The 25018-nt window shown below is 46.4% G+C and overlaps 1 protein-coding gene across 1 annotated transcript in view; it reads right to left on the bottom strand.

Annotated features, from left to right (window-relative positions):
• Positions 1-235: 235 nt before the first annotated feature.
• The window catches only part of LOC311120844 (SH3 and multiple ankyrin repeat domains protein 3-like), a gene marked incomplete at its 3' end in the record, with an annotated part of 63290 nt that continues 38507 nt past the window's right edge, over positions 236-25018 (bottom strand). Inside the window, exons 12-22 of the mRNA XM_084195406.1 lie at positions 20956-21069; positions 20451-20526; positions 20285-20367; positions 17813-17937; positions 16418-16550; positions 16226-16306; positions 16105-16128; positions 13602-13732; positions 12980-13085; positions 9741-11689; positions 236-439 (exon numbers count right to left, since the gene is read on the bottom strand). Of these exons, the coding sequence (XP_084051532.1) occupies positions 236-439; positions 9741-11689; positions 12980-13085; positions 13602-13732; positions 16105-16128; positions 16226-16306; positions 16418-16550; positions 17813-17937; positions 20285-20367; positions 20451-20526; positions 20956-21069 (3026 nt within the window). The remainder of the gene's footprint in view (positions 440-9740; positions 11690-12979; positions 13086-13601; positions 13733-16104; positions 16129-16225; positions 16307-16417; positions 16551-17812; positions 17938-20284; positions 20368-20450; positions 20527-20955; positions 21070-25018) is intronic.

Raw genomic sequence — 25018 nt, 5'->3', positions numbered from 1 at the left:
TATATTAATGTAGTTATGTTACCTAGTGGAATATATTAATGTAGTGAGTTTACCTAGTGGAATATATTAATGTAGTGATGTTACCTAGTGGAATATATTAATGTAGTGAGTTTACCTAGTGGAATATATTAATGTAGTGATGTTACCTAGTGGAATATATTAATGTAGTGAGTTTACCTAATGGAATATATTAATGTAGTGATGTTACCTAGTGGAATATATTAATGTAGTGAGTTTACCTTGCTCCACCAACAGGGGACCTGCGTCCTGGGTCCATTGCTGCAGGCTCCTCCCCCAGTGAGTGGGAGTCTTTACTCAGTAACTGGAGACGTGAGGCCAGCTCCAGCCCACCACCACCCACGGCAGTCAGTCTGCCCTCCTCAGGGCTACTCTGCCTGGGCCGAGGCTCAGACACCTCCCCCCAAAGTTTGGATCTCCTCTGTAACACACAACAATCAACATACCAATAATAACAAATACCAACAACAACTGGAAAGAAAGATCAAAGTCATGTGACTGAAATCTATGAACAGTGAAAAGGTGCCATTTGTAGTAGTAGCAGTGCACCATATTAAAGGAGTATGCTACTGGATAATATAGTAGGAAATGGGGTTAGGACATAAAGACACTAGTGCCCATCTCCTATCCATACACTGGCCTCTTCTGTGACAGCATGGGCAGCGCCTTTGAGGGCTCTCTCCATTTCAAGGTAGTCAATTTCTTCTTCTACTTCTAGGAGAGTATTGGCAGTTCATAAACAAACTGAACAGTTGCATACCACCTACTGTGCTGGAGTGTGTGTAATCTGAACAGGTATAAAGCCAAGGTTGGTGATTTACTGCCACCTGGAGGGTGTTGTCTGAACAGGTATAAAGCCAAGGTTGGTGATTTACTGCCACCTGGAGGGTGTTGTCTGAACAGGTATAAAGCCAAGGTTGGTGCTTTACTGCCACCTGCAGTTATGGAATGTTTTCTCAGCAGTATAATTTATTGGCTGACCCCTCCTGCTGACTTAGATGGAATTCTGTGATCCATCCTTAATCCATAGCCCCACCCAGTTGACTACCATTGTTGGGCCGTGGGTGTGAAAGATTCAGCAGGCTACTGGCATTACACACTTGGCTAAAATATTACTGTAGCTCTGTTGTAATAACTTTCATAGATAACTTTGACACCTTCTGGAAACAGAAGATGCTCCACAGGAATGACAGAGTCCATCCAAACCATCTTGGCTCATGGACTCTGTACACGCATTTCAAAGCTGCATTGAGACAATGACTTATCAATGACCCAAGCCCAGCTCAGATAATCCCTACCATAGTGTCGCTGAGTTGTCATAATGCTGCAGCAAATGTACATTATCCCTGGGGCGTTGGAAGACACAATGTAAGTAACCTAATTAATGTCCCTCTAACTGCCCTGAATGCCTCTGCTGATCCTACAGCTATTGTATGCAGTAATCATATGACTATTAACCAGAGTTATACTGTTAGCACTGAGGACGTGTGCCCTAGTAGGAAGTCCACTGTGTGCAGCTCACCCTGCACTATCAGCTCCAACATAAATAACATGAGCATGTCTACTTCTGATAAGCTTCCCAGAAAAGCAATAAAATCAATCAAGCATCCCAGAAAAGTGCTATAAATAGCCACATTAACATATGTAGCCTAAGAAACAAGGTTCATGAAATCAATAACTTGCTAGTAACAGATTACATTAATATTCTAACTATCTCTGAAACTCACTTAGATAATACCTCTGATGATACAGTGGTAGCAATATCTGGTTATAACATCTACAGAAAAGAAGGAAATGCCAATGGTGGAGGTGTTGCCGTTTATATTCAGAACCACATTCCTGTAAAGCTTAGAGAGGATCTCTTGTTAAATACTGTTGAAGTAATATGGCTACAGGTTCACCTGCCTCACCTAAAGCCCTTTCTGGTGGGAAGCTGCTATAGACCACCAAGTGCTAACAGTCAGTATCTGGATAACGTGTGAAATGCTTGATAATGTATGTGATATCAATAGAGCTGTATATTTTCTGGGTGACCTAAATATTGACTGGCTTTCATCAAGCTGCCCACTCAAGAAAAAGGTTCAAACTGTAACCAGTGCCTGCAACCTGGTTCAGATTATCAGTCAACCTACCAGGGTATTTACAACCTGAACAGGAATGAAATCATCAACATGTATTGATCACATCTTTACTAATGCTGCAGAAATGTGCTTGAAAGCAGTATCCAGATCCATTGGATGTAGTGATCACAATACAATAGCCATATCTAGGAAAACCAAAGTTCCAAAGGCTGGGCCTAATATAGTTTATAAGAGGTCATACAATACATTTTGTAGTGATTACTATGTTGTTGATGTAAATAATATTTACTGGTCTGTGGTGTGTAATGAGGAGCAACCAGACGCTGCACTTGACACATTTATGAAATAGCTTATTCAAGTTACTAATAAGCATGCACCCATTAAGAAAATGACTGTAAAAACTTAAATCCCCGTGGATTGATGAGGAACTGAAAAAATGTATGGTTGAGAGGGATGAGGCAAAAGGAATGGCAAATAAGTCTGGCTTTACAACCGCTTGGCAAACGTACTGCAAATTGAGAAATCATGTGACTAAACTGAATTAAAAGAAGAAGAAACTATACTATGAAACAAAGATAAATGAAAAATAATGTTAGTAAAAAGCTTTGGAGCAACTTAAATTAAATGTTGGGCAAAAAGGCAAACTCGGCTCCTTCATTCATTAATCAGATGGCTCATTCATCACAAAACCCACTGATATTGCCAACTACTTTAATGATTTTTTCATTGGCAAGATTAGCAAACTTAGGCATGACATGCCTGCCACAAATGCAAACACTACACATACAAGTATTTCTGACCAAATTATGAAAGACAAGCATTGTAATTTTGAATTCGGTAAAGTGAGCGTGGAAGAGGTGACATTTTTTGTTGTTGTCTATCAACAATGACAAGCCACCTGGGTCTGACAACTTGGATGGGAAATTACTGAGGATAATAGAGGACAATATTGCCACTCCTCAATCTAAGCCTACAAGAAAGCGTGCCCTCAGGCCTGGAGGGAGGCAAGTGTCATTCCGCTACCCAAGAATAGTAAAGCTCCCTTTACTGGCTCAAATAGCCAACTAATCAGCCTGTCACCAACCCGTAGTAAACTTTGGGAAGAAAATGTGTTTGACCAGATACAATGCTATTTTACAGTAAACAAATTGACAAGACTTTTAGCAAGCTTATAGGGAAGGACAATCAACATGCATGACTGGAACGAATTGCAAAAATCTCTGAAGCTGGAGACTCTTATCTCCCTCAATAACTTTAAGCATCAGTTGTCAGAGCACCTTACCGATCACTGCACCTGTACACAGCCCATCTGAAATTAGCCCACCCAACTACCTCATCCCTATATTGTTATTTATTTTGCTCTTTTGCACCCCAGTATCTCTATTTGCACATAATCTCTTGCACATCTAGCATTCCAGTGTTAATACTATTGTAATTATTCTGCACTATAGCCTATTTATTGCCTTACCTCCATAACTTGCTACATTTGCACACACTGTATATATATTTTCTGTTGTATTTCTGACTTTATGTTTTTTTTACCCCATATGTAACTCTGTGTTGTTTTTATTGCACTACTTTGCTTTATCTTGGCCAGGTCGCAGTTGTAAATGAGAACCTGTTCTCAACTGGCTTACCTGGTTAAATAAAGGTGAAATAAAAAATAAAAATAAATAAAAAAATGGCACTTACACAAATGACTGATGATTGGCTGAGAGAAATTGATGATAAAAAGATTGTGGGAGCTGTTTTGTTAGACTTCAGTGCAGCTTTTGACATTATCAATTACAGTCTGCTGCTGGAAAAACTAATGTGTTCTGGCTTTACACCCCCTGCTATATTGTGGATAAAGAGTTACCTGTCTAACAGAACACAGAGGGTGTTCTTTAATGGAAGCCTCTCCAACATAATCCAGGTAGAATCAGGAATTCCCCAGGACAGCTGTCTAGGCCCCTTACTTTTTTCTAATTTACTAATGACATGCCACTCACTGGCTTTGAGTAGAGCCAGCGTGTCTATGTACAGTGGGGGAAAAAAGTATTTAGTCAGCCACCAATTGTGCAAGTTCTCCCACTTAAAAAGATGAGAGAGGCCTGTAATTTTCATCATAGGTACACGTCAACTTTGACAGACAAAATGAGAAGAAAAAAAATCCAGAAAATCACATTGTAGGATTTTTAATGAATTTATTTGCAAATTATGGTGGAAAATAAGTATTTGGTCAATAACAAAAGTTTCTCAATACTTTGTTATACCCTTTGTTGGCAATGACACAGGTCAAACGTTTTCTCTAAGTCTTCACAAGATTTTCACACACTATTGCTGGTATTTTGGCCCATTCCTCCATGCAGATCTCCTCTAGAGCAGTGATGTTTTGGGGCTGTCGCTGGGCAACACAGACTTTCAACTCCCTGCAAAGATTTTCTATGGGGTTGAGATCTGGAGACTGTCTAGGCCACTCCAGGACCTTGAAATGCTTCTTACGAAGCCAATCCTTCGTTGCCTGGGCGGTGTGTTTGGGATCATTGTCATGCTGAAAGACCCAGCCACGTTTCATCTTCAATGCCCTTGCTGATGGACGGAGGTTTTCACTCAAAATCTCACAATACATGGCCCCATTCATTCTTTCCTTTACACGGATCAGTCATCCCTTTGCAGAAAAACAGCCCAAAAGCATGATGTTTCCACCCCCATGCTTCACAGTAGGTATGGTGTTCTTTGGATGCAACTCAGCATTCTTTGTCCTCCAAACACGACGAGTTGAGTTTTCACCAAAAAGTTATATTTTGGTTTCATCTGACCATATGACATTCTCCCAATCCTCTTCTGGATCATCCAAATGCACTCTAGCAAACTTCAGACGGGCCTGGACATGTACTGGCTTAAGCAGGGGGACACGTCTGGCACTGCAGGATTTGAGTCCCTGGCGGCGTAGTGTGTTACTGATGGTAGGCTTTGTTACTTTGGTCCCAGCTCTCTGCAGGTAATTCACTAGGTCCCCCCGTGTGGTTCTGGGATTTTTGCTCACCGTTCTTTTGATCATTTTGACCCCACGGGGTGAGATCTTGCGTGGAGCCCCAGATCGAGGGAGATTATCAGTGGTCTTGTATGTCTTCCATTTCCTAATAATTGCTCCCACAGTTGATTTCATCAAACCAAGCTGCTTACCTATTGCAGATTCAGTCTTCCCAGCCTGGTGCAGGTCTACAATTTTGTTTCTGGTGTCCTTTGACAGCTCTTTGGTCTTGGCCATAGTGGAGTTTGGAGTGTGACTGTTTGAGGTTGTGGACAGGTGTCTTTTATACTGAAAACAAGTTCAAACAGGTGCCATTAATACAGGTAACGAGTGGAGGACAGAGGAGCCTCTTAAAGAAGAAGTTACAGGTCTGTGAGAGCCAGAAATCTTGCTTGTTTGTAGGTGACCAAATACTTATTTTCCACCATAATTTGCAAATAAATTCATTAAAAATCCTACAATGTGATTTTCTGGAATTTTATTTCTCAATTTGTCTGTCATAGTTGACGTGTACCTATGGTGAAAATTACAGGCCTCTCTCATCTTTTTAAGTGGGAGAACTTGCACAATTGGTGGCTGACTAAATACTTTTTTTCCCCACTGTACACATGGATTTTGTATTATAGATATGTGGTTGTAGAGTAGTGGCCTAAGAGCACACACTTAATAATGTGTTGTGAAAAGTGTTATGAAATGTAATGTCATGTAATATTTTTTATTGTATATAACTGCCATAATGTTGCTGGACCCCAGGAAGTGTAGCTGCTGCCTCTACTGGGGATCCTTAATAAATACAAAATAAAAATACTTAAAAATGGTGGAAGCCCTCAATGCACATATTAAAACAGGCTTTCTGGCACAAGAGCCAGAAAGGTTAGGGTCAGGGTTACCTGGAAGAGGTATCAGGGTGGTTCAGGGTTACCTGGAAGGGGTATCAGGGTGGGTCAGTATTACCTGGAAGAGAGGTATCTGGGTCTGGTCGTCACCATAGTGGCACAGGGCTACTCGTTTCTCCTAACTGGAGATTCTCTTTTCTCCCTCTCTCACCTGTCCATCTCCTCATTTGAATTCCATGCTGTCAATGTCTCTTGTCCACTCAAGCTTAACATTAATTTCATCTATTGCCCACCAGGTGCCCTTGGAGAGTTCCTCAATTAGCTTGACACCTTGATAAGCTCATTTCCTGATGATGGCTCACTGCTCTTCGTACTTGGCAACTTTAACCTCCTGATGTCTGCCTTCGATTAATTTTTTTCCTCTCTCTTTTCCCTCCTTGCCACTTTTGACCTCACCCTTTCCCAATCCTCTCCAACTCGCAAGGCAGGCAATACGATTGACCTCATCTTTACTACAGGCTGTGATCACTACTTTGTTTCCATTTCTGTCTCCCTTTCCCCCTACCCAGATGGTCATGCAACGTCGCAATCTTCACTCTCTCTCTCCCACTACTCTCTCCTCTTCTATCCTATCCTATCCTATCCTATCCTATCATCTCCCCTTTCTGATAAATCCTTCTCCATCCTGTCTCCTAACTCTGTCTCTTCGACCCTACTATCCTCCCTTTCCACATGCTATGACTCACACTTTCCTCTTTCCTCAAGCTGGCTCGGCCCTCCCCTCCTGCTCCGTGGCTGACTGACTGAATGTACAGAACAGGCCTGCAGGCAGCGGAGTGAAAATGGAGGAAAACTAAACATCCTTCCACTCCCTCCTCTCTACCTTCTCTTCCTCTGTATCTGCTGCTAAAGCCATCCTTCCACTCCCTCCTCTCTACCTTCTCTTCCTCTGTATCTGCTGCTAAAGCCATCCTTCCACTCCCTCCTCTCTATCTTCTCTTCCTCTGTATCTGCTGCTAAAGCCATCCTTCCACTCCCTCCTCTCTACCTTCTCTTCCTCTGTATCTGCTGCTAAAGCCATCCTTCCACTCCCTCCTCTCTACCTTCTCTTCCTCTGTATCTGCTGCTAAAGCCATCCTTCCACTCCCTCCTCTCTATCTTCTCTTCCTCTGTATCTGCTGCTAAAGCCATCCTTCCACTCCCTCCTCTCTACCTTCTCTTCCTCTGTATCTGCTGCTAAAGCCATCCTTCCACTCCCTCCTCTCTACCTTCTCTTCCTCTGTATCTGCTGCTAAAGCCATCCTTCCACTCCCTCCTCTCTACCTTCTCTTCCTCTGTATCTGCTGCTAAAGCCATCCTTCCACTCCCTCCTCTCTACCTTCTCTTCCTCTGTTTCTGCTGCTAAAGCCATCCTTCCACTCCCTCCTCTCTACCTTCTCTTCCTCTGTATCTGCTGCTAAAGCCATCCTTCCACTCCCTCCTCTCTACCTTCTCTTCCTCTGTTTCTGCTGCTAAAGCCACCCTTCCACTCCCTCCTCTCTACCTTCTCTTCCTCTGTATCTGCTGCTAAAGCCATCCTTCCACTCCCTCCTCTCTACCTTCTCTTCCTCTATATCTGCTGCTAAAGCCATCCTTCCACTCCCTCCTCTCTACCTTCTCTTCCTCTATATCTGCTGCTAAAGCCATCCTTCCACTCCCTCCTCTCTATCTTCTCTTCCTCTGTATCTGCTGCTAAAGCCATCCTTCCACTCCCTCCTCTCTACCTTCTCTTCCTCTGTATCTGCTGCTAAAGCCATCCTTCCACTCCCTCCTCTCTACCTTCTCTTCCTCTGTATCTGCTGCTAAAGCCATTTTCTACCATTCTACATTTCAAACGTATGCCTCTAGCCCTAGGAAACTATTTTCCACCTCCTCCCTCCTTAATCTTCTAACCCCTCCCCCTCCCTCCTCCCTCTCTGCGGACAACTTTGTCAACCCCTTTGAAAGAAGGTTGACGACATCTGTTCCTCATTCACTCAGCCTATTGAGTTCTCTGGTCCCACTCACACAGAACTACCCTACGCCATGACCTCTTTCTCCCCTCTCTCTCCAGATGACATCCTGTGACTAGTGACGTCTGGCCGCCCGACAATCTGCCCGTTCAACCCCATCCCTTCCTCCCTTCTCCAGACCATCTCTGGAGACCTTCTCCCATTCATCACTTCCCTCATCCTTGACCACCTTCCCCCCTCTGACTTAAAAATGGCTCTAGTCGCTCCCCTCCTAAAGAAACAAACACTTGACTCATCTGACGTCAAAAACGATAGACCTGTATCCCTTCTTTCTTTTCTTTCCAAAACACATGAGCATGCTGTCTCTGATCAACTCTCTCATTATCTCTCTCAGAATGATCATCTTGACCCTAACCAGTCAGGCTTCAAGACGGATCACTCAACCGAGACTGTTCTTTTCTGTGTCTTGGAGGATCTCCGCACTATCAAAGCTGACTCTCTATCCTCCGTTCTCATCCTCTTAGATCTAGTCGCTGCCTTCGACACCGTGAACCATCAGATCCTCCTCTCCACCCCAGGGCTGGGCGTCTCAGGCTCTGCACACTCTTGGATTGCATCCTACCTGGCAGGCCACTCCTATCAGGTGACGTGGAGAGGATCTGTGTCTGCACCACGTACTCTCACTACTGGTGTCCCCCAGGGCTAGGTTCTATACCCTCTCCTCTTCTCTCTATACACCAAGTCACTCGGCTTCGTCATAACCTCACATGGTCTCTCCTATCATTGCTATGTGAATGACACTCAACTACTTTTTTCCTTCCCTCCTCAGCTTGGATTTCGGTCCACCACCTCAAGCTCAACAAGACAGAGCTGCTATTCCTCCCAGGGAAGGCCTTCCCGCTCAAAGACCTCACCATCACGGGTGACAACGCCACAGTGTCACCCTCCCAGAGTGCAAAGGACCTTGGCGTGACCCTGGACAACACCCTGTCGTTCTCTGCAAACATCAAAGCAGTGACTCACTCCTGCAGATTCAAGCTCTACAACATGCGTAGAGTACGACCCTACCTCACACAGGAAGCGGCACAGGTCCTAATCCAGGCATTTGTCATCTCCCATCTGGACTACTGCAATTCGCTTTTGGCTGGGCTCCCCGCTTGTGCCATCAAACCCCTGCAACTTATCCAGAATGATGCAGTGGGGTGACATGTTCTCCCAGAATGCTGCAGCGGGGTGACATGTTCTCCCAGAATGCTGCAGCGGGGTGACATGTTCTCCCATGTCACCCCGCTCCACTGCATACTCCACTGGCTTCCAGTCGAAGCTCGCATCCACTGCAAGACCATGCTGCTTGCCTACGGAGCAGCAAGAGGAACTGCCCCGCCCTATCTCCAGGCTATGCTCCAACCCTACACCCCAACCTGAGCACTCCGTTCTGCCACCTCTGGTCTCTTGGCCCTCCCACCCCTAGGGGAGGGCAGCTCCCACTCAGCCCAGTCCTAGCTATGCTCTGTCCTGGCACCCCAATGGTGGAACCAGCTTCCCCCTGAAGCTAGGACAGCAGAGTCCCTGCCCATCATCCGAAAGCACCTGAAATCCTACTGTGATATGTGGTTGTCCCACCTAGCTATCTTAAGATGAATGCACTAACTGTAAGTCGCTCTGGATAAGAGCGTCTGCTAAATAACTAAAATGTAAAACGTAAATGTCGGGGTCAGTTATCTGGAAGAAGTACCAGGGTGGGTCAGGGTTACCTGGAAGAGGTATCAGGGTGGGTCTGGGTTAGGGTCAGGGTTACCTGGAAGAGGTATGGAGGTGGGCGTCCAGGTCCACAGCCTGATGGAAGCAGCTCGCTGTCTGAAGACTGTTTCAGTAGAGGATCCCTGAGAGCAGAGCGACCACGGCCCAGGGGAGAACGCAGCCTGGGCTTCAGGCTCTGGGGGTCTGAGGTGGAGGAGGGCAGGGTTTTCGGCGTGGCAGGGCAGGGCAGGGTGGGGGGCAGGCTGGGGGCCAGGGTGCTGCTAAGGGATAAGGTGTTCTCTATGTGAGGGTCTCCCTCCTCCACCCCTGAGTCTGGAGCTGACCCCCCCCCTCCCCCTCCCCCGCCCTCGCCCTCGCCTGCCTGGGGTCTCCGTGGTGACAGGCTGAGGGAGGAGGGGGGCTGGGTGGGGGAGGGGGGCGTGGCAAACGCCAGGGGAGGAGACACCAGTCCAATCTTACGAAGCTCCTCCCTCGTCTCCTCGTCACTGGATGACAGCAGTGCAGGGGGCAGAGTCACCGTGTAAGGCCCGCCCTCCAGACTCTTCCTCCTCTCTGATTGGCCCTGGGTCACCATATAAGGTCCGCCCTCCTCCTCTGAGCTGCCAACAGTCAGACTCCTCCTCCTTTGTAATTGTCCATGCAGCGCCTCAATCAGCTCTTCCCCCAGACCCCGTCCTGCCGGCTGGCTGTCATTGGTTATATTGATGGTCACCTGACTGATGGGAGGGAGGGGCATAGCCTGCCAACGCTCGGGGGAGGGCACAGCAGGAGATGTGACTCCGCCTTCTGTCTCTGGCCGCTCTACGACTGGCCGCTCCAGCTGTCCTTCAAGGAATATGGGTGGGGTGATACGTTTGTGTCGGGGCTCAGGGCTGGTCAAGGGAGGAGGGGTGCGTTTGGGCCTGGGCTCAGGGCTAGGTGAGTGTGTGTGTTTGGGTCTGGCTTCGGGACTAGGTGTGTGTGTGTGTTTGGGCCGAGGTTCAGGGCTGGGTGTGCGTGCAGTGAGAGCTCGTTCACGGGCGGCGAGGGCCAGGGCGAGGGGGGAGGAGGGGTCCAGAGGCTTGCCTGTCAGTGGGTGGAGAAAAGTGGAGTGGGGGGAGGAGGAGGGGGAGAGGACGGGGATGGGGGGGGGCAGCTCCCCCAGGTCATCTACAGAGTGGGACTGGGTCAGTAGGATGGGGGGGGGCTCTGAAGCCCCTCCCTCCACAGACAGGAAGAAGGAGGACCGACGGACCTGAGGGGGCATGACCCGTATCTGAGCACGCTCAGTGAGGACCTGCTGCTGATATAGCTCCGCCCTGCTGGGCCCCTCCTCCACCTGCAGCTGTTTGAGCAGCGGAGACTTGCGGCGCTGAGGCTTGCTGGGGGGGGCAGGCAGTTGGCCCACGTTGGCATATGGGTTCTCTACTGGCCGGCCACGCCTCCTGTTGCCGCTGCGCTCCCCTGGAGGGTTAGGGCTGGGGGCAGGGCTGGTTCTGGAGAGGGGGCTGGGGCTGGGGGCAGGGCTGGTTCTGGAGAGGGGGCTGGGGCTGGGGGCAGGGCTGGTTCTGGAGAGGGGGCTGGGGGAGGCAGCAGGGCTGGGCCGGGACAGGGGGGCTGTAGCCCCAGCAGGAGGTCGGGCTAGGGGGGCCAGGGGGGCAGGCTCTGCAGGTAGATGGCCTGGTACAGGTGAGTCCTGCAGGATGATCATTGAGCGAGCTTTCCTCTGCCGCTCTGCATGGCTCCGAGACGTTGGCGAATCACAGATGTCGTGCAGCCTGGGTTCTGCCCCCGGCTTGAAGCTGGAGTGTGATTGATCGGCTGCTCGCTGCGGGGGAGGTGGAGGGCAGAAGGCCGGCGGCGGGCCAGAGTCCAGGAAGTAGTGGGAGGGGGGAGGAGGGGGGGCAGTCTGGGGAGGAGGAGGTATGAAGCTATCAGTCATCGAGGAGCTCCGTGGAAACCGATGCTCTCCAATCAGAGCAGAGATCCTGTCGTCCTCTGGTGCACCTGCATGGGAGAGACTGGGATATTATAACCTTAATATAACAAGTCTAAGACTTGGGGGGGGGGGGGTTAGGGTTAAATAAATCATAATAAATAAGGTTTTGAAGTGTCCTAGAGGTTAAGAGCATTGAGCCAGTAACCGAGAGGTCGCTGGTTTGAATCCCAGAGCTGGCAAGGTGGAAAAATCTGCAATTCTGCCCATGGAAAAGTTGAATGACAAAAGTTGAGCGAGGAAAAAACTAAGATGTGTTGAATGCAGAGATTTGATTAAACGGTTATTAAATGTAAAAAACGAAAAGTTTGGCAGGCGACAAAGCCCAGTGGCAACAAACAGCACAGCAGCATGACAACGCAGAAGTGTGACATTTTATGCAACTTGTTAAGCCCATTTTTACTCCTGAACTATATAGGTATCTAACAGGACAGGGGTTATGTATGAAAGAGCAAACAGGACAGTGGTTATGTATGAAATAGGTAGCTAACAGGACAGGGGTTATGTATGGAAGAGCTAACAGGACAGGGGTTACTGCCCTGCTAGATATGTGGTGGTTAAACAGTGAAGACCCTGCTAGATATGTGGTGGTTAAACAGTGAAGAGCCCTGCTAGATATGTGGTGGTTAAACAGTGAAGAGCCCTGCTAGATATGTGGTGGTTAAACAGTGAAGAGCCCTGCTAGATATGTGGTGGTTAAACAGTGAAGAGCCCTGCTAGATATGTGGTGGTTAAACAGTGAAGAGCCCTGCTAGATATGTGGTGGTTAAACAGTGAAGAGCCCTGCTAGATATGTGGTGGTTAAACAGTGAAGAGCCCTGCTAGATATGTGGTGGTTAAACAGTGAAGAGCCCTGCTAGATATGTGGTGGTTAAACAGTGAAGAGCCCTGCTAGATATGTGGTGGTTAAACAGTGAAGAGCCCTGCTAGATATGTGGTGGTTAAACAGTGAAGAGCCATGCTAGATATGTGCTGCTTCTCTGTCGGCTTATCGGTCAGGCCGTCTGCTTCTCTGTCGGCTTAACGGTCAGGCGCTCTGCTTCTCTGTCGGCTTATCAGTCAGGTGGTCTGCTTCTCTGTCGGCTTATCAGTCAGGCCTTCTGCTTCTCTGTCGGTTTAACGGTCAGGCCATCTGCTTATTCATTAAGTGATGCTATGTTTGTTTTTCCTGGATTTTAGAGTTTGGGACAATGTGTTGGAATACTTTTTTCCCCCATTGAACGCCTAGGTCCAATAGCCATGGTTCGCCACTGGATTATGGTAATTGCTAGTATTGTGTTAGAGTAATGTAATTGTCTCACCGAAGGACTTGGTCCGGGACATTCCTCGGGGCAGCTGCATGGTGGCTTTCTCCAGACCCAGGGAAACACCTGGAGGAACAGGCATGCCCTGCCGCTCAAACAAAGACTGACACACACACAGACACACACACAGACACACACACACCACACACACACACACACACACACACACAAACACACACACAGTGAGAGTATGCCCGGGATCACATGCGTTTTAAAGAGACAGCACCTGTCTGAATCAGTAGTGAAACGTGACTAAGTGAATCAATAGTAAATCATGACTGAGTGAATCAGTAGTGAATTGTGACTGAGTGAATCAGTAGTGAATTGTAACTGAGTGAATCAGTAGTATATTGTGACTGAGTGAATCAGTAGTAAATCATGATTGAGTGACTCAGTAGTATATCTTGACTGAGTGAATCAGTAGTAAATCGTGACTGAGTGAATCAGTAGTAAATCATGACTGAGTGAATCAGTAGTAAATCATGACTGAGTGAATCAGTAGTGAATCGTGACAGAGTGAATTGTGACTGACTGAACCAGTAGTGAATCATGACTAAGTGAATCAGTAATGAATCGTGATTGAGTGAATGGGTAGTGAATCGTGACTCATCAGACTTACATTGATCTCTTGCTGAGTAATTCGTCTGCTGGTTGGCCGCTGCTTCACGGTGGCCGTTCTGTAGTCCGCCTCCGAGGGGCGTTTTCTCATCACCACCTCCTGGGAGCCAGTCAGCATCTCCTCAAGCTTTTCTGAAATGCAACAAAAAGTACACAGTACAACAGAGTACTACACAGTACAACACAGTACAACAGAGTACTACACAGCACTACACAGTACAACAGAGCGCTACACAGTACTACACAGTACAACAGAGCGCTACACAGCACTACACAGTACTACACAGTACAACAGAGCGCTACACAGCACTACACAGTACTACACAGCACTACACAGCACAAAACAGTACAACACAGTACTACATAGTAATACAACCCAGTACTACACAGCACTACACAGTACAACAGAGCGCTACACAGCACTACACAGCACTACACAGTACAACAGAGCGCTACACAGCACTACACAGTACAACACAGTACTACACAGCACTACACAGTACAACAGAGTACTACATAGCACAAAACAGTACAACAGAGTACTACATAGCACAAAACAGTACAACACAGTACTACACAGCACTACACAGTACAACAGAGTACTACATAGCACAAAACAGTACAACACAGTACTACATAGTAATACAACCCAGTATTACATAGCACTACACGGTACTACACGGTACTACATAGTAATACAACCCAGTACTACATAGCACAAAACAGTACAACACAGTACTACATAGCACAAAACAGTACAACACAGTACTACATAGTAATACAACCCAGTACTACATAGCACTACACAGTACTACAAAGTACTACACAGCACTACACAGCACTACACACTACAACACAGTACTACATAGCACAAAACAGTACAACACAGTACTACATAGTAATACAACCCAGTACTACATAGCACTACACAGTACTACAAAGTACTACACAGCACTACACAGCACTACACACTACAACACAGTACTACATAACACAAAACAGTACAACACAGTACTACATAGTAATACAACCCAGTACTACATAGCACTACACAGTACTACAAAGTACTACACAGCACTACACACTACAACACAGTACTACATAGCACTACACTGTAAAACACAGTACTACATAGCACTACAACACAGTACAACAGAGTACTAAATACTACATAGCACTACAACACAGTACAACAGAGTACTAAATGGCACTACAACACAGTACAACAGAGTTCTAAATGGCACTACAACACAGTACAACAGAGTACTAAATGGCACTACAACACAGTACTACATAGCACTACACAGTACAAGATAGTACTACACAGAACTGCAACACAGTACTACATAGCACAACACAGTACAGCACAGTACTACATAGCACTACAACACAGTACAACATAGCACTACAACATAACACTACTACATAGCACTACAACACAGTACTACCCAACACAATACTACATAGCACTACAACACAGTACTACATAGCACTACAACACAGTACAACATAACACTACTACATAGCACTACAACACAGTACAACACAGTACTACCCAACACAGTACTACATAGCACTACAACACAGTACTATCCAACACAGAACTCAACACTACACAACCTTATTAAAAAGTGGATCTTATTAAATACAGTGAGGGGAAAAAGTATTTGATCCCCTGCTGATTTTGTACGTTTGCTCACTGACAAAGAAATGGTCAGGCTATAATTTTAATGGTAGGTTAATTTGAACAGTGAGAGACAGAATAACAACATCAACATCCAGAAAAACGCATGTCAAAAATGTTATAAATTGATTTGCATTTTAATGAGGGAAATAAGTATTTGACCCCCTCTCAATCAGAAAGATTTCTGGCTCCCAGGTGTCTTTTATACAGGTAACGAGCTGAGATTAGGAGCACACTCTTAAAGGGAGTGCTCCTAATCTCAGTTTGTTACCTGTATAAAAGACACCTGTCCACAGAAGCAATCAATCAATCAGATTCTCTCCACCATGGCCAAGACCAAAGAGCTCTCCAAGGATGTCAGGGACAGGATTGTAGACCTACACAAGGCTGGAATGGGCTACAAGACCATCGCCAAGCAGCTTGGTGAGAAGGTGACAACATTTTAACATTTTAGTCATTTAGCAGACGCTCTTATCCAGAGCGACTTACAGTTAGTGAGTGCATACATTATTTTGTTTATTTTTCATGCTGGCCCCCCGTGGGAAATGAACCCACAACCCTGGCGTTGCAAACGCCATGCTCTACCAACTGAGCTACATCCCTGCCAGCCATTCCCTCCCCTACCCTGAACGACACAATTGTGCGCCGCCCCATGGGTCTCCCGGTCGCGGCCGGCTACGACAGAGCCTGGATAGCCTGATCATGTCTTTGTCAGTGGGCAAACGTACAAAATCAGCAGGGGATCAAATACTTTTTTCCCTCACTGTATCATATGCAGCACAACAACAGATCACATGATACAATTCAAACACACACTCACCCCCTCGTCTCCTCCTGGCAGAGGCTTACAGGAGAAAGTACAGATCGGGTTACTCACACTGTGTGTGTGTGTGTGTGTGTGTGTGTGTGTGTGTGTGTGTGTGTGTGTGTCTCTCTCCTACCTATCTCTTCCAGTTCAGCAGTCATAGATTTGGAGCGCAGTGTGAGCGACGTGCTGGGTGCTCTCTTAGGCGGGGGAGGTGCTGTTGGGGGATGTCAGCCAATCAAATCACTCACAGCATGACAAAAATCCATCCAATCACCTTTATCACAGAAATCCACACAGAAACACACACACACACTTTGTCCCGTACCTTTCTTACGGACTAAGTCCGACTCTGGTTTGCGTGTGACTGAAACCACCTTCATCAGCAGCTGGCTTCCTCCCTGACGGATCAACGACACCACCTGTCTGTGACCCACCTTCACCACATCACTACCATTCACCTGACACACACACACACACACAACCTGTTAATTCACCATCCAACCACTGGCCATTGTATTTATGGAATGTACTTTGCGTCTGTATTTAATTGTGTGTGTGCCATAAACATGTATAGAGGACTCTAGTGCCCAAAAGCCCATTTAGCATTCCAATGAGGACTTTCACCATTTAGCACGGGCATTCCAATGAGGACTTTCACCATTTAGCACGGGCATTCCAATGAGGACTTTCACCATTTAGCACGGGCATTCCAATGAGGACTTTCACCATTTAGCACGGGCATTCCAATGAGGACTTTCACCATTTTGAAGTAGTCAACTGGGTAAATCACCAACCTTGGCTTTATACCTGTTCAGACAACACCCTCCAGGGGGCAGTAAAGCACCAACCTTGGCTTTATACCTGTTCAGACAACACCCTCCAGGGGGCAGTAAATCACCAACCTTGGCTTTATACCTGTTCAGACAACACCCTCCAGGGGGCAGTAAATCACCAACCTTGGCTTTATACCTGTTCAGACAACACCCTCCAGGGGGCAGTAAATCACCAACCTTGGCTTTATACCTGTTCAGACAACACCCTCCAGGGGGCAATAAAGCACCAATCTTGGCTTTATACCAGTTCAGACAACACCCTCCAGGGGGCAGTACGCACCCTATCAGTTTGTTTACCAACATAGAAGTAGTAGAACATGAAAATTGACTACTTCAAAATGGAGATGGTCTCAATGGCACTGTCGTGCACTCACAGACGCCATAACGCAACAGATACAACGTTGTGATCTCTATACATCTCTATGGTGTGTGTAATGGAACAGATACAACGTTGGGATCTCTATACATCTCTATGGTGTGTATAATGGAACAGATACAACGTTGTGATCTCTATACATCTCTATGGTGTGTATAATGGAACAGATACAACGTTGTGATCTCTATACATCTCTATGGTGTGTATAATGGAACAGATACAACGTTGTGATCTCTATACATCTCTATGGTGTGTATAACGCAACAGATACAACGTTGTGATCTCTATACATCTCTATGGTGTGTATAATGCAACAGATACAACGTTGGGATCTCTATACATCTCTATGGTGTGTATAATGCAACAGATACAACGTTGTGATCTCTATACATCTCTATGGTGTGTATAATGCAACAGATACAACGTTGGGATCTCTATACATCTCTATGGTGTGTATAATGGAACAGATACAACGTTGTGATCTCTATACATCTCTATGGTGTGTGTTTACCTCAATGAGGAAGTCCCCAGTGCGTAGCCCCGCCCTCCAGGCCACGCCCTCCAGGTCAACAGACTCCAGGTACTGCAGCGCTGGGAACGCTGGGGTCGGAGCAAACTCCTCTATAGGGGTCTCCGCTACACACACAACATGGATTATAGATACATTCTCCTAACCCTAACCCTAACCCTGGGAACGCTGGGGTCGGAGCAAACTCCTCTATAGGGGTCTCCGCTACACACACAACATGGATTATAGATACATTCTCCTAACCCTAACCCTAACCCTGGGAACGCTGGGGTCGGAGCAAACTCCTCTATAGGGGTCTCCGCTACACACACAACATGGATTATAGATACATTCTCCTAACCCTAACCCTAACCCTGGGAACGCTGGGGTCGGAGCAAACTCCTCTATAGGGGTCTCCGCTACACACACAACATGGATTATAGATACATTCTCCTAACCCTAACCCTAACCCTGGGAACGCTGGGGTCGGAGCAAACTCCTCTATAGGGGTCTCCGCTACACACACAACATGGATTATAGATACATTCTCCTAACCCTAACCCTGGGAACGCTGGGGTCGGAGCAAACTCCTCTATAGGGGTCTCCGCTACACACACAACATGGATTATAGATACATTCTCCTAACCCTAACCCTGGGAACGCTGGGGTCGGAGCAAACTCCTCTATAGGGGTCTCCGCTACACACACAACATGGATTATAGATACATTCTCCTAACCCTAACCCTGGGAACGCTGGGGTCGGAGCAAACTCCTCTATAGGGGTCTCCGCTACACACACAACATGGATTATAGATACATTCTCCTAACCCTAACCCTAACCCTGGGAACGCTGGGGTCGGAGCAAACTCCTCTATAGGGGTCTCCGCTACACACACAACATGGATTATAGATACATTCTCCTAACCCTAACCCTAACCCTGGGAACGCTGGGGTCGGAGCAAACTCCTCTATAGGGGTCTCCGCTACACACACAACATGGATTATAGATACATTCTCCTAACCCTAACCCTAACCCTGGGAACGCTGGGGTCGGAGCAAACTCCTCTATAGGGGTCTCCGCTACACACACAACATGGATTATAGATACATTCTCCTAACCCTAACCCTAACCCTGGGAACGCTGGGGTCGGAGCAAACTCCTCTATAGGGGTCTCCGCTACACACACAACATGGATTATAGATACATTCTCCTAACCCTAACCCTAACCCTGGGAACGCTGGGGTCGGAGCAAACTCCTCTATAGGGGTCTCCGCTACACACACAACATGGATTATAGATACATTCTCCTAACCCTAACCCTAACCCTGGGAACGCTGGGGTCGGAGCAAACTCCTCTATAGGGGTCTCCGCTACACACACAACATGGATTATAGATACATTCTCCTAACCCTAACCCTAACCCTGGGAACGCTGTGGTCGGAGCAAACTCCTCTATAGGGGTCTCCGCTACACACACAACATGGATTATAGATACATTCTCCTAACCCTAACCCTAACCCTGGGAACGCTGGGGTCGGAGCAAACTCCTCTATAGGGGTCTCCGCTACACACACAACATGGATTATAGATACATTCTCCTAACCCTAACCCTAACCCTGGGAACGCTGGGGTCGGAGCAAACTCCTCTATAGGGGTCTCCGCTACACACACAACATGGATTATAGATACATTCTCCTAACCCTAACCCTAACCCTAGATCCATTCTCCTAACCCTAGATCCATTCTCCTAACCCTAGATCCATTCTCCTAACCCTAGATCCATTCTCCTAACCCTAGATCCATTCTCCTAACCCTAGATCCATTCGCCTAACCCTAACCCTAACCCTAGATCCATTCTCCTAACCCTAACCCTAGATCCATTATCCTAACCCTAGATACATTCTCCTAACCCTAGATACATTCTCCTAACCCTAACCCTAACCCTAGATACATTATCCTAACCCTAGATACATTCTCCTAACCCTAACCCTAACCCTAACCCTAGATCCATTCTCCTAACCCTAACCCTAGATACATTATCCTAACCCTAACCCTAGATACATTCTCCTAACCCTAGATCCATTCTCCTAACCCTAACCCTAACCCTAGATACATTATCCTAACCCTAGATACATTCTCCTAACCCTAACCCTAACCCTAGATCCATTCTCCTAACCCTAACCCTAGATACATTATCCTAACCCTAACCCTAACCCTAGATCCATTCTCCTAACCCTAGATCCATTCTCCTAACCCTAGATACATTATCCTAACCCTAACCCTAGATACATTCTCCTAACCCTAACCCTAGATCCATTCTCCTAACCCTAACCCTAGATCCATTCTCCTAACCCTAACCCTAGATACATTCTCCTAACCCTAACCCTAACCCTAGATACATTCTCCTAACCCTAACCCTAACCCTAGATCCATTCTCCTAACCCTAACCCTAGATACATTCCAACCCTCTTTACCTTTAGCTCCTCGGAGGACGAAGCCAAATCCTTCACTGTCTCTCTTCTGTAGCACAGAACTCTTCTCCTCGATGACATAATCACTGAGGTCAGAGGGCAAGGATCAGTGATACAATAGAAGCGGACTTACAATACCTGTGTGTGTGTGCGTGTGTACACGAGTTACCTGTAGGAAGTGTAGTTGTCATAGGAACCCACGGTGTAATGTCTGAAAAGCCTCTTGGTGCGATCCTCTCGTGTTTCTACATACACCAGCCAACACACACGCACACAAATCACACACACTGCAGTCAAGAGACATGTCCTCATTCTCTGAAACATGTCCCCCTCCATTAGAGGGGGTAGGTGTGTTAGAGGACCTGCTATAGGCTAAGCAGAACACACATTATGCTGTGTGTGGGGGTTGGTTTTTCTGTCCCCACAAAGACAGTAAAACAAAGAAACATTCTCCCTGGTGGGGACACTTCTCACGTCCCCATGAGGACAAAGGCTTAGGGGTTAGGTTTAGGATTAGGGATACAATTAGGGTCAGGGGTTAGAATTAGGGTTAGGGTAAGGGGTTAGATTTAGGGTTTGGAGTTAGGATTTTGAATGGAAATCAAAGTAGGATTTTGAAAATAAATCAATTTGAGGTCCTCACAAGAAGAGAACAAAAAGTGTGTGTGGGTTACCTAGGCGTGGGTCGTACTGTCTCATCTGGACCTCTTCAACACAGTCAGCAGGAAACCAGCCGGTCCGTCCTTTAACTGAGCCCTCCCAGAACCCTCCTTCTCCTATACTCAGCACTGTAACAATACAATATATTAATATAGGAATACAGTTAAAGTCGGAAGTTTACATACACCTTAGCCAAATACATTTAAACTCAGTTTTTCACAGTTCCTGACATTTAATCCTAGTAAAAATTCCCTGTCTTAGGTCAGTTAGGATCACCACTTTATTTTAAGAATGTGAAATGTCAGAATAATTATGAATTATTTCAGCTTTTATTTCTTTCATCACATTCCCAGTGGGTCAGAAGTTTACATACACTCAATCAGTATTTGGTAGCATTGCCTTTAAATTATTTAACTTGGGTCAAACGTTTCGGGTAGCCTTCCACAAGCTGAAGGCTACCCAAACCTTTAACTGAGTCAGGTTTGTAGGCCTCCTTGCTCGCACACGCGTTTTCAGTTCAGCCCACAGATTTTCTATAGGATTGAGGTCAGGGCTTTGTGATGGCCACTCCAATACGTTGACTTTGTTGACCATAAGCCATTTTGCCACAACTTTGAAAGTATGCTTGGGGTCATTGTCCATTTGGAAGACCCATTTGTGACCAAGCTTTAACTTCCTGACTGATGTCTTGAGATGTTGCTTCAATATATCCACATAATTTTCCTTCCTCATGATGCCATCTATTTTATGAAGTGCACCAGTCCAAAGCACAAAGCACTCCCACAGCATGATGCTGCCACCCCCGTGCTTCACGGTTGGGATGGTGTTCTTCGGCTTGCAAGCAGCCCCCTTTTTCCTCCAAACATAACGATGGTCATTATGGGCAAACTATTTTTGTTTCATCAGACCAGAGAATCTTGTTTCTCATGGTCTGAGTCCATTAGGTGCCTTTTGGCAAACTCCAAGCGGGCTGTCATGTGCCTTTTACTGAGGAGTGGCTTCCTTCTGGCCACTCTACCATAAAGGCCGGATTGGTGGAGTGCTGCAGAGATGGTTGTCCTTCTGGAAGGTTCTCCCATCTCCACAAAGGAACTGGAGGTCGGTTCTTGGTCACCCTGACAGAGCTCCAGAGTTCCTCTGTGGAGATGGGAGAACCTTCCAGGACAGCCATCTCCCCCAATTGCTCAGTTTGGCCGGACGGCCAGCTCTAGGAAGAGTCTTGGTGGTTCCAAACTTCTTCCATTTAAGAATGATGGAGGCCACTGTGTTCTTCGGGATCTTCAATGCTGCAGAAATGTTTTGGTACCCTTCCCCAGATCTGTGCCTGGACACAATCCTGTCTCGGAGCTATACGAACAATTCCTTCGACCTCATGGCTTGGTTTTTGCTCTGACATGTACTGTCAACTGTGGGACATTATATAGACAGGTGTGTGCATTTCCAAATCATGTCCAATCAGTTGAATTTACCACAGGTGGACTCCAATCAAGTTGTAGAAGCATCTCAAGGATGATCAATGGAACAGGATGCACATGAGCTCAATTTTGAGTCTCATAGTAAAGGGTCTGAATACTTATGTAAATAAGGTATTTCTGTTTTTAATTTTATATAAATGTGCAACATTTTCCAAAAACCTGTTTTTGCTTTGTAATTATGGGGCATTGTGTGTATATTGATGATTGAAAAAAATGATTTCATCCATTTTAGAATAAGGCTGTAACGTAAATAAATGTGTATAAAGTCAAAGGGTCTGAATACTTTCCAAATGCACCGTATATACAAAATACACAACACTATACTAACTCAGCATTGGAACAATACAACATATTAATATAGGAATATATACATAATACTATACTATACTAACTATAGCAAACCCCCCTTCTAGTATACTCAGCACTGTAACAATATAACATGTTAATATATTAATATAGGAATATATACATAATACTATACTATACTAACTATAGCAAACCCCCCTTCTCCTATAATCAGCACTGTAACAATATAACATGTTAATATAGGAATATATACATAATACACTGCTCAAAAAAATAAAGGGAACACTAAAATAACACATCCTAGATCTGAATGAATGAAATAATATTATTAAATACTTTTTTCTTTACATAGTTGAATGTGCTGACAACAAAATCACACAAAAATTATCAATGGAAATCAAATGTATCAACCCATGGAGGTCTGGATTTGGAGTCACCCTCAAAATTAAAGTGGAAAACCACACTACAGGCTGATCCAACTTTTATGTAATGTCCTTAAAACAAGTCAAAATGAGGCTCAGTAGTGTGTGTGGCCTCCACGCGGATGGTCTCCTGAGGGATCTCCTCCCAGACCTGGACTAAAGCATCCGCCCACTCCTGGACAGTCTGTGGTGCAATGTGGCGTTGGTGGATGGAGCGAGACATGATGTCCCAGATGTGCTCAATTGGATTCAGGTCTGGGGAACGGGCGGGCCAGTCCATAGCATCAATGCCTTCCTCTTGCAGGAACTGCTGACACACTCCAGCCACATGAGGTCTAGCATTGTCTTGCATTAGGAGGAACCCAGAGCCAACCGCACCAGCATATGGTCTCACAAGGGGTCTGAGGATCTCATCTCGGTACCTAATGGCAGTCAGGCTACCTCTGGCGAGCACATGGAGGGCTGTGCGGCCCCCCAAAGAAATGTCACCCCACACCATGACTGACCCACCGCCAAACCGGTCATACTGGAGGATGTTGCAGGCAGCAGAACGTTCTCCGCGGCGTCTCCAGACTCTGTCACGTGTGCTCAGTGTGAACCTGCTTTCATCTGTGAAGAGCACAGGGCGCCAGTGGCGAATTTGCCAATCTTGGTGTTCTCTGGCAAATGCCAAACGTCCTGCACGGTGTTGGGCTGTAAGCACAACCCCCACCTGTGGACGTCGGGCCCTCATACCACCCTCATGGAGTCTGTTTCTGACCGTTTGAGCAGACACATGCACATTTGTGGCCTGCTGGAGGTCATTTTGCAGGGCTCTGGCAGTGCTCCTCCTGCTCCTCCTTGCACAAAGGCGGAGGTAGCAGTCCTGCTGCTGGGTTGTTGCCCTCCTACGGCCTCCTCCACGTCTCCTGATGTATTGGCCTGTCTCCTGGTAGCGCCTCCATGCTCTGGACACTACGCTGACAGACACAGCAAACCTTCTTGCCACAGCTCGCATTGATGTGCCATCCTGGATGAGCTGCACTACCTGAGCCACTTGTGTGGGTTGTAGACTCCGTCTCATGCTACCACTAGAGTGAAAGCACCGCCAGCATTCAAAAGTGACCTAAACATCAGCCAGGAAGCATAGGAACTGAGAAGTGGTCTGTGGTCACCACCTGCAAAACCAGTCCTTTATTGGGTGTGTCTTGCTAATTGCCTATAATTTCCACCTGTTGTCTATTCCATTTGCACAACAGCATGTGACATTTATTGTCAATCAGTGTTGCTTCCTAAGTGGACAGTTTGATTTCACAGAAGTGTGATTGACTTGGAGTTCCATTGTGTTGTTTAAGTGTTCCCTTTATTAGAGCAGTGTACTATACTGTACTAACTATAGCAAACCCCCCTTCTAGTATACTCAGCACTGGACAATATAACATGTTAATATATTAATATAGGAATGTTGGTTCCTCTAACCCTGTCTGCTGGTTCCTCTAACCCTGTCTGTTGGTTCCCCTAACCCTGTCTGTTGGTTCCCTGTCTGTTGGTTCCTCTAACCCTGTCTGCTGGTTCCTCTAACCCTGTCTGTTGGTTCCTCTAACCCTGTCTGTTGGTTCCTCTAACCCTGTCTGCTGGTTCCCTGTCTGTTGGTTCCTCTAACCCTGTCTGTTGGTTCCTCTAACCCTGTCTGTTGGTTCCCTGTCTGTTGGTTCCTCTAACCCTGTCTGTTGGTTCCTCTAACCCTGTCTGTTGGTTCCTCTAACCCTGTCTGCTGGTTCCCTGTCTGTTGGTTCCTCTAACCCTGTCTGTTGGTTCCTCTAACCCTGTCTGTTGGTTCCCTGTCTGTTGGTTCCTCTAACCCTGTCTGTTGGTTCCTCTAACCCTGTCTGTTG

Source organism: Coregonus lavaretus (assembly GCF_964263955.1).
Source record: "Coregonus lavaretus genome assembly, contig: HAP1_SCAFFOLD_2274, whole genome shotgun sequence".
NCBI lineage: Eukaryota > Metazoa > Chordata > Actinopteri > Salmoniformes > Salmonidae > Coregonus > Coregonus lavaretus.
Note: the sequence above shows the minus strand (reverse complement) of the source record. Positions and strands in the feature narration are given on the sequence as shown.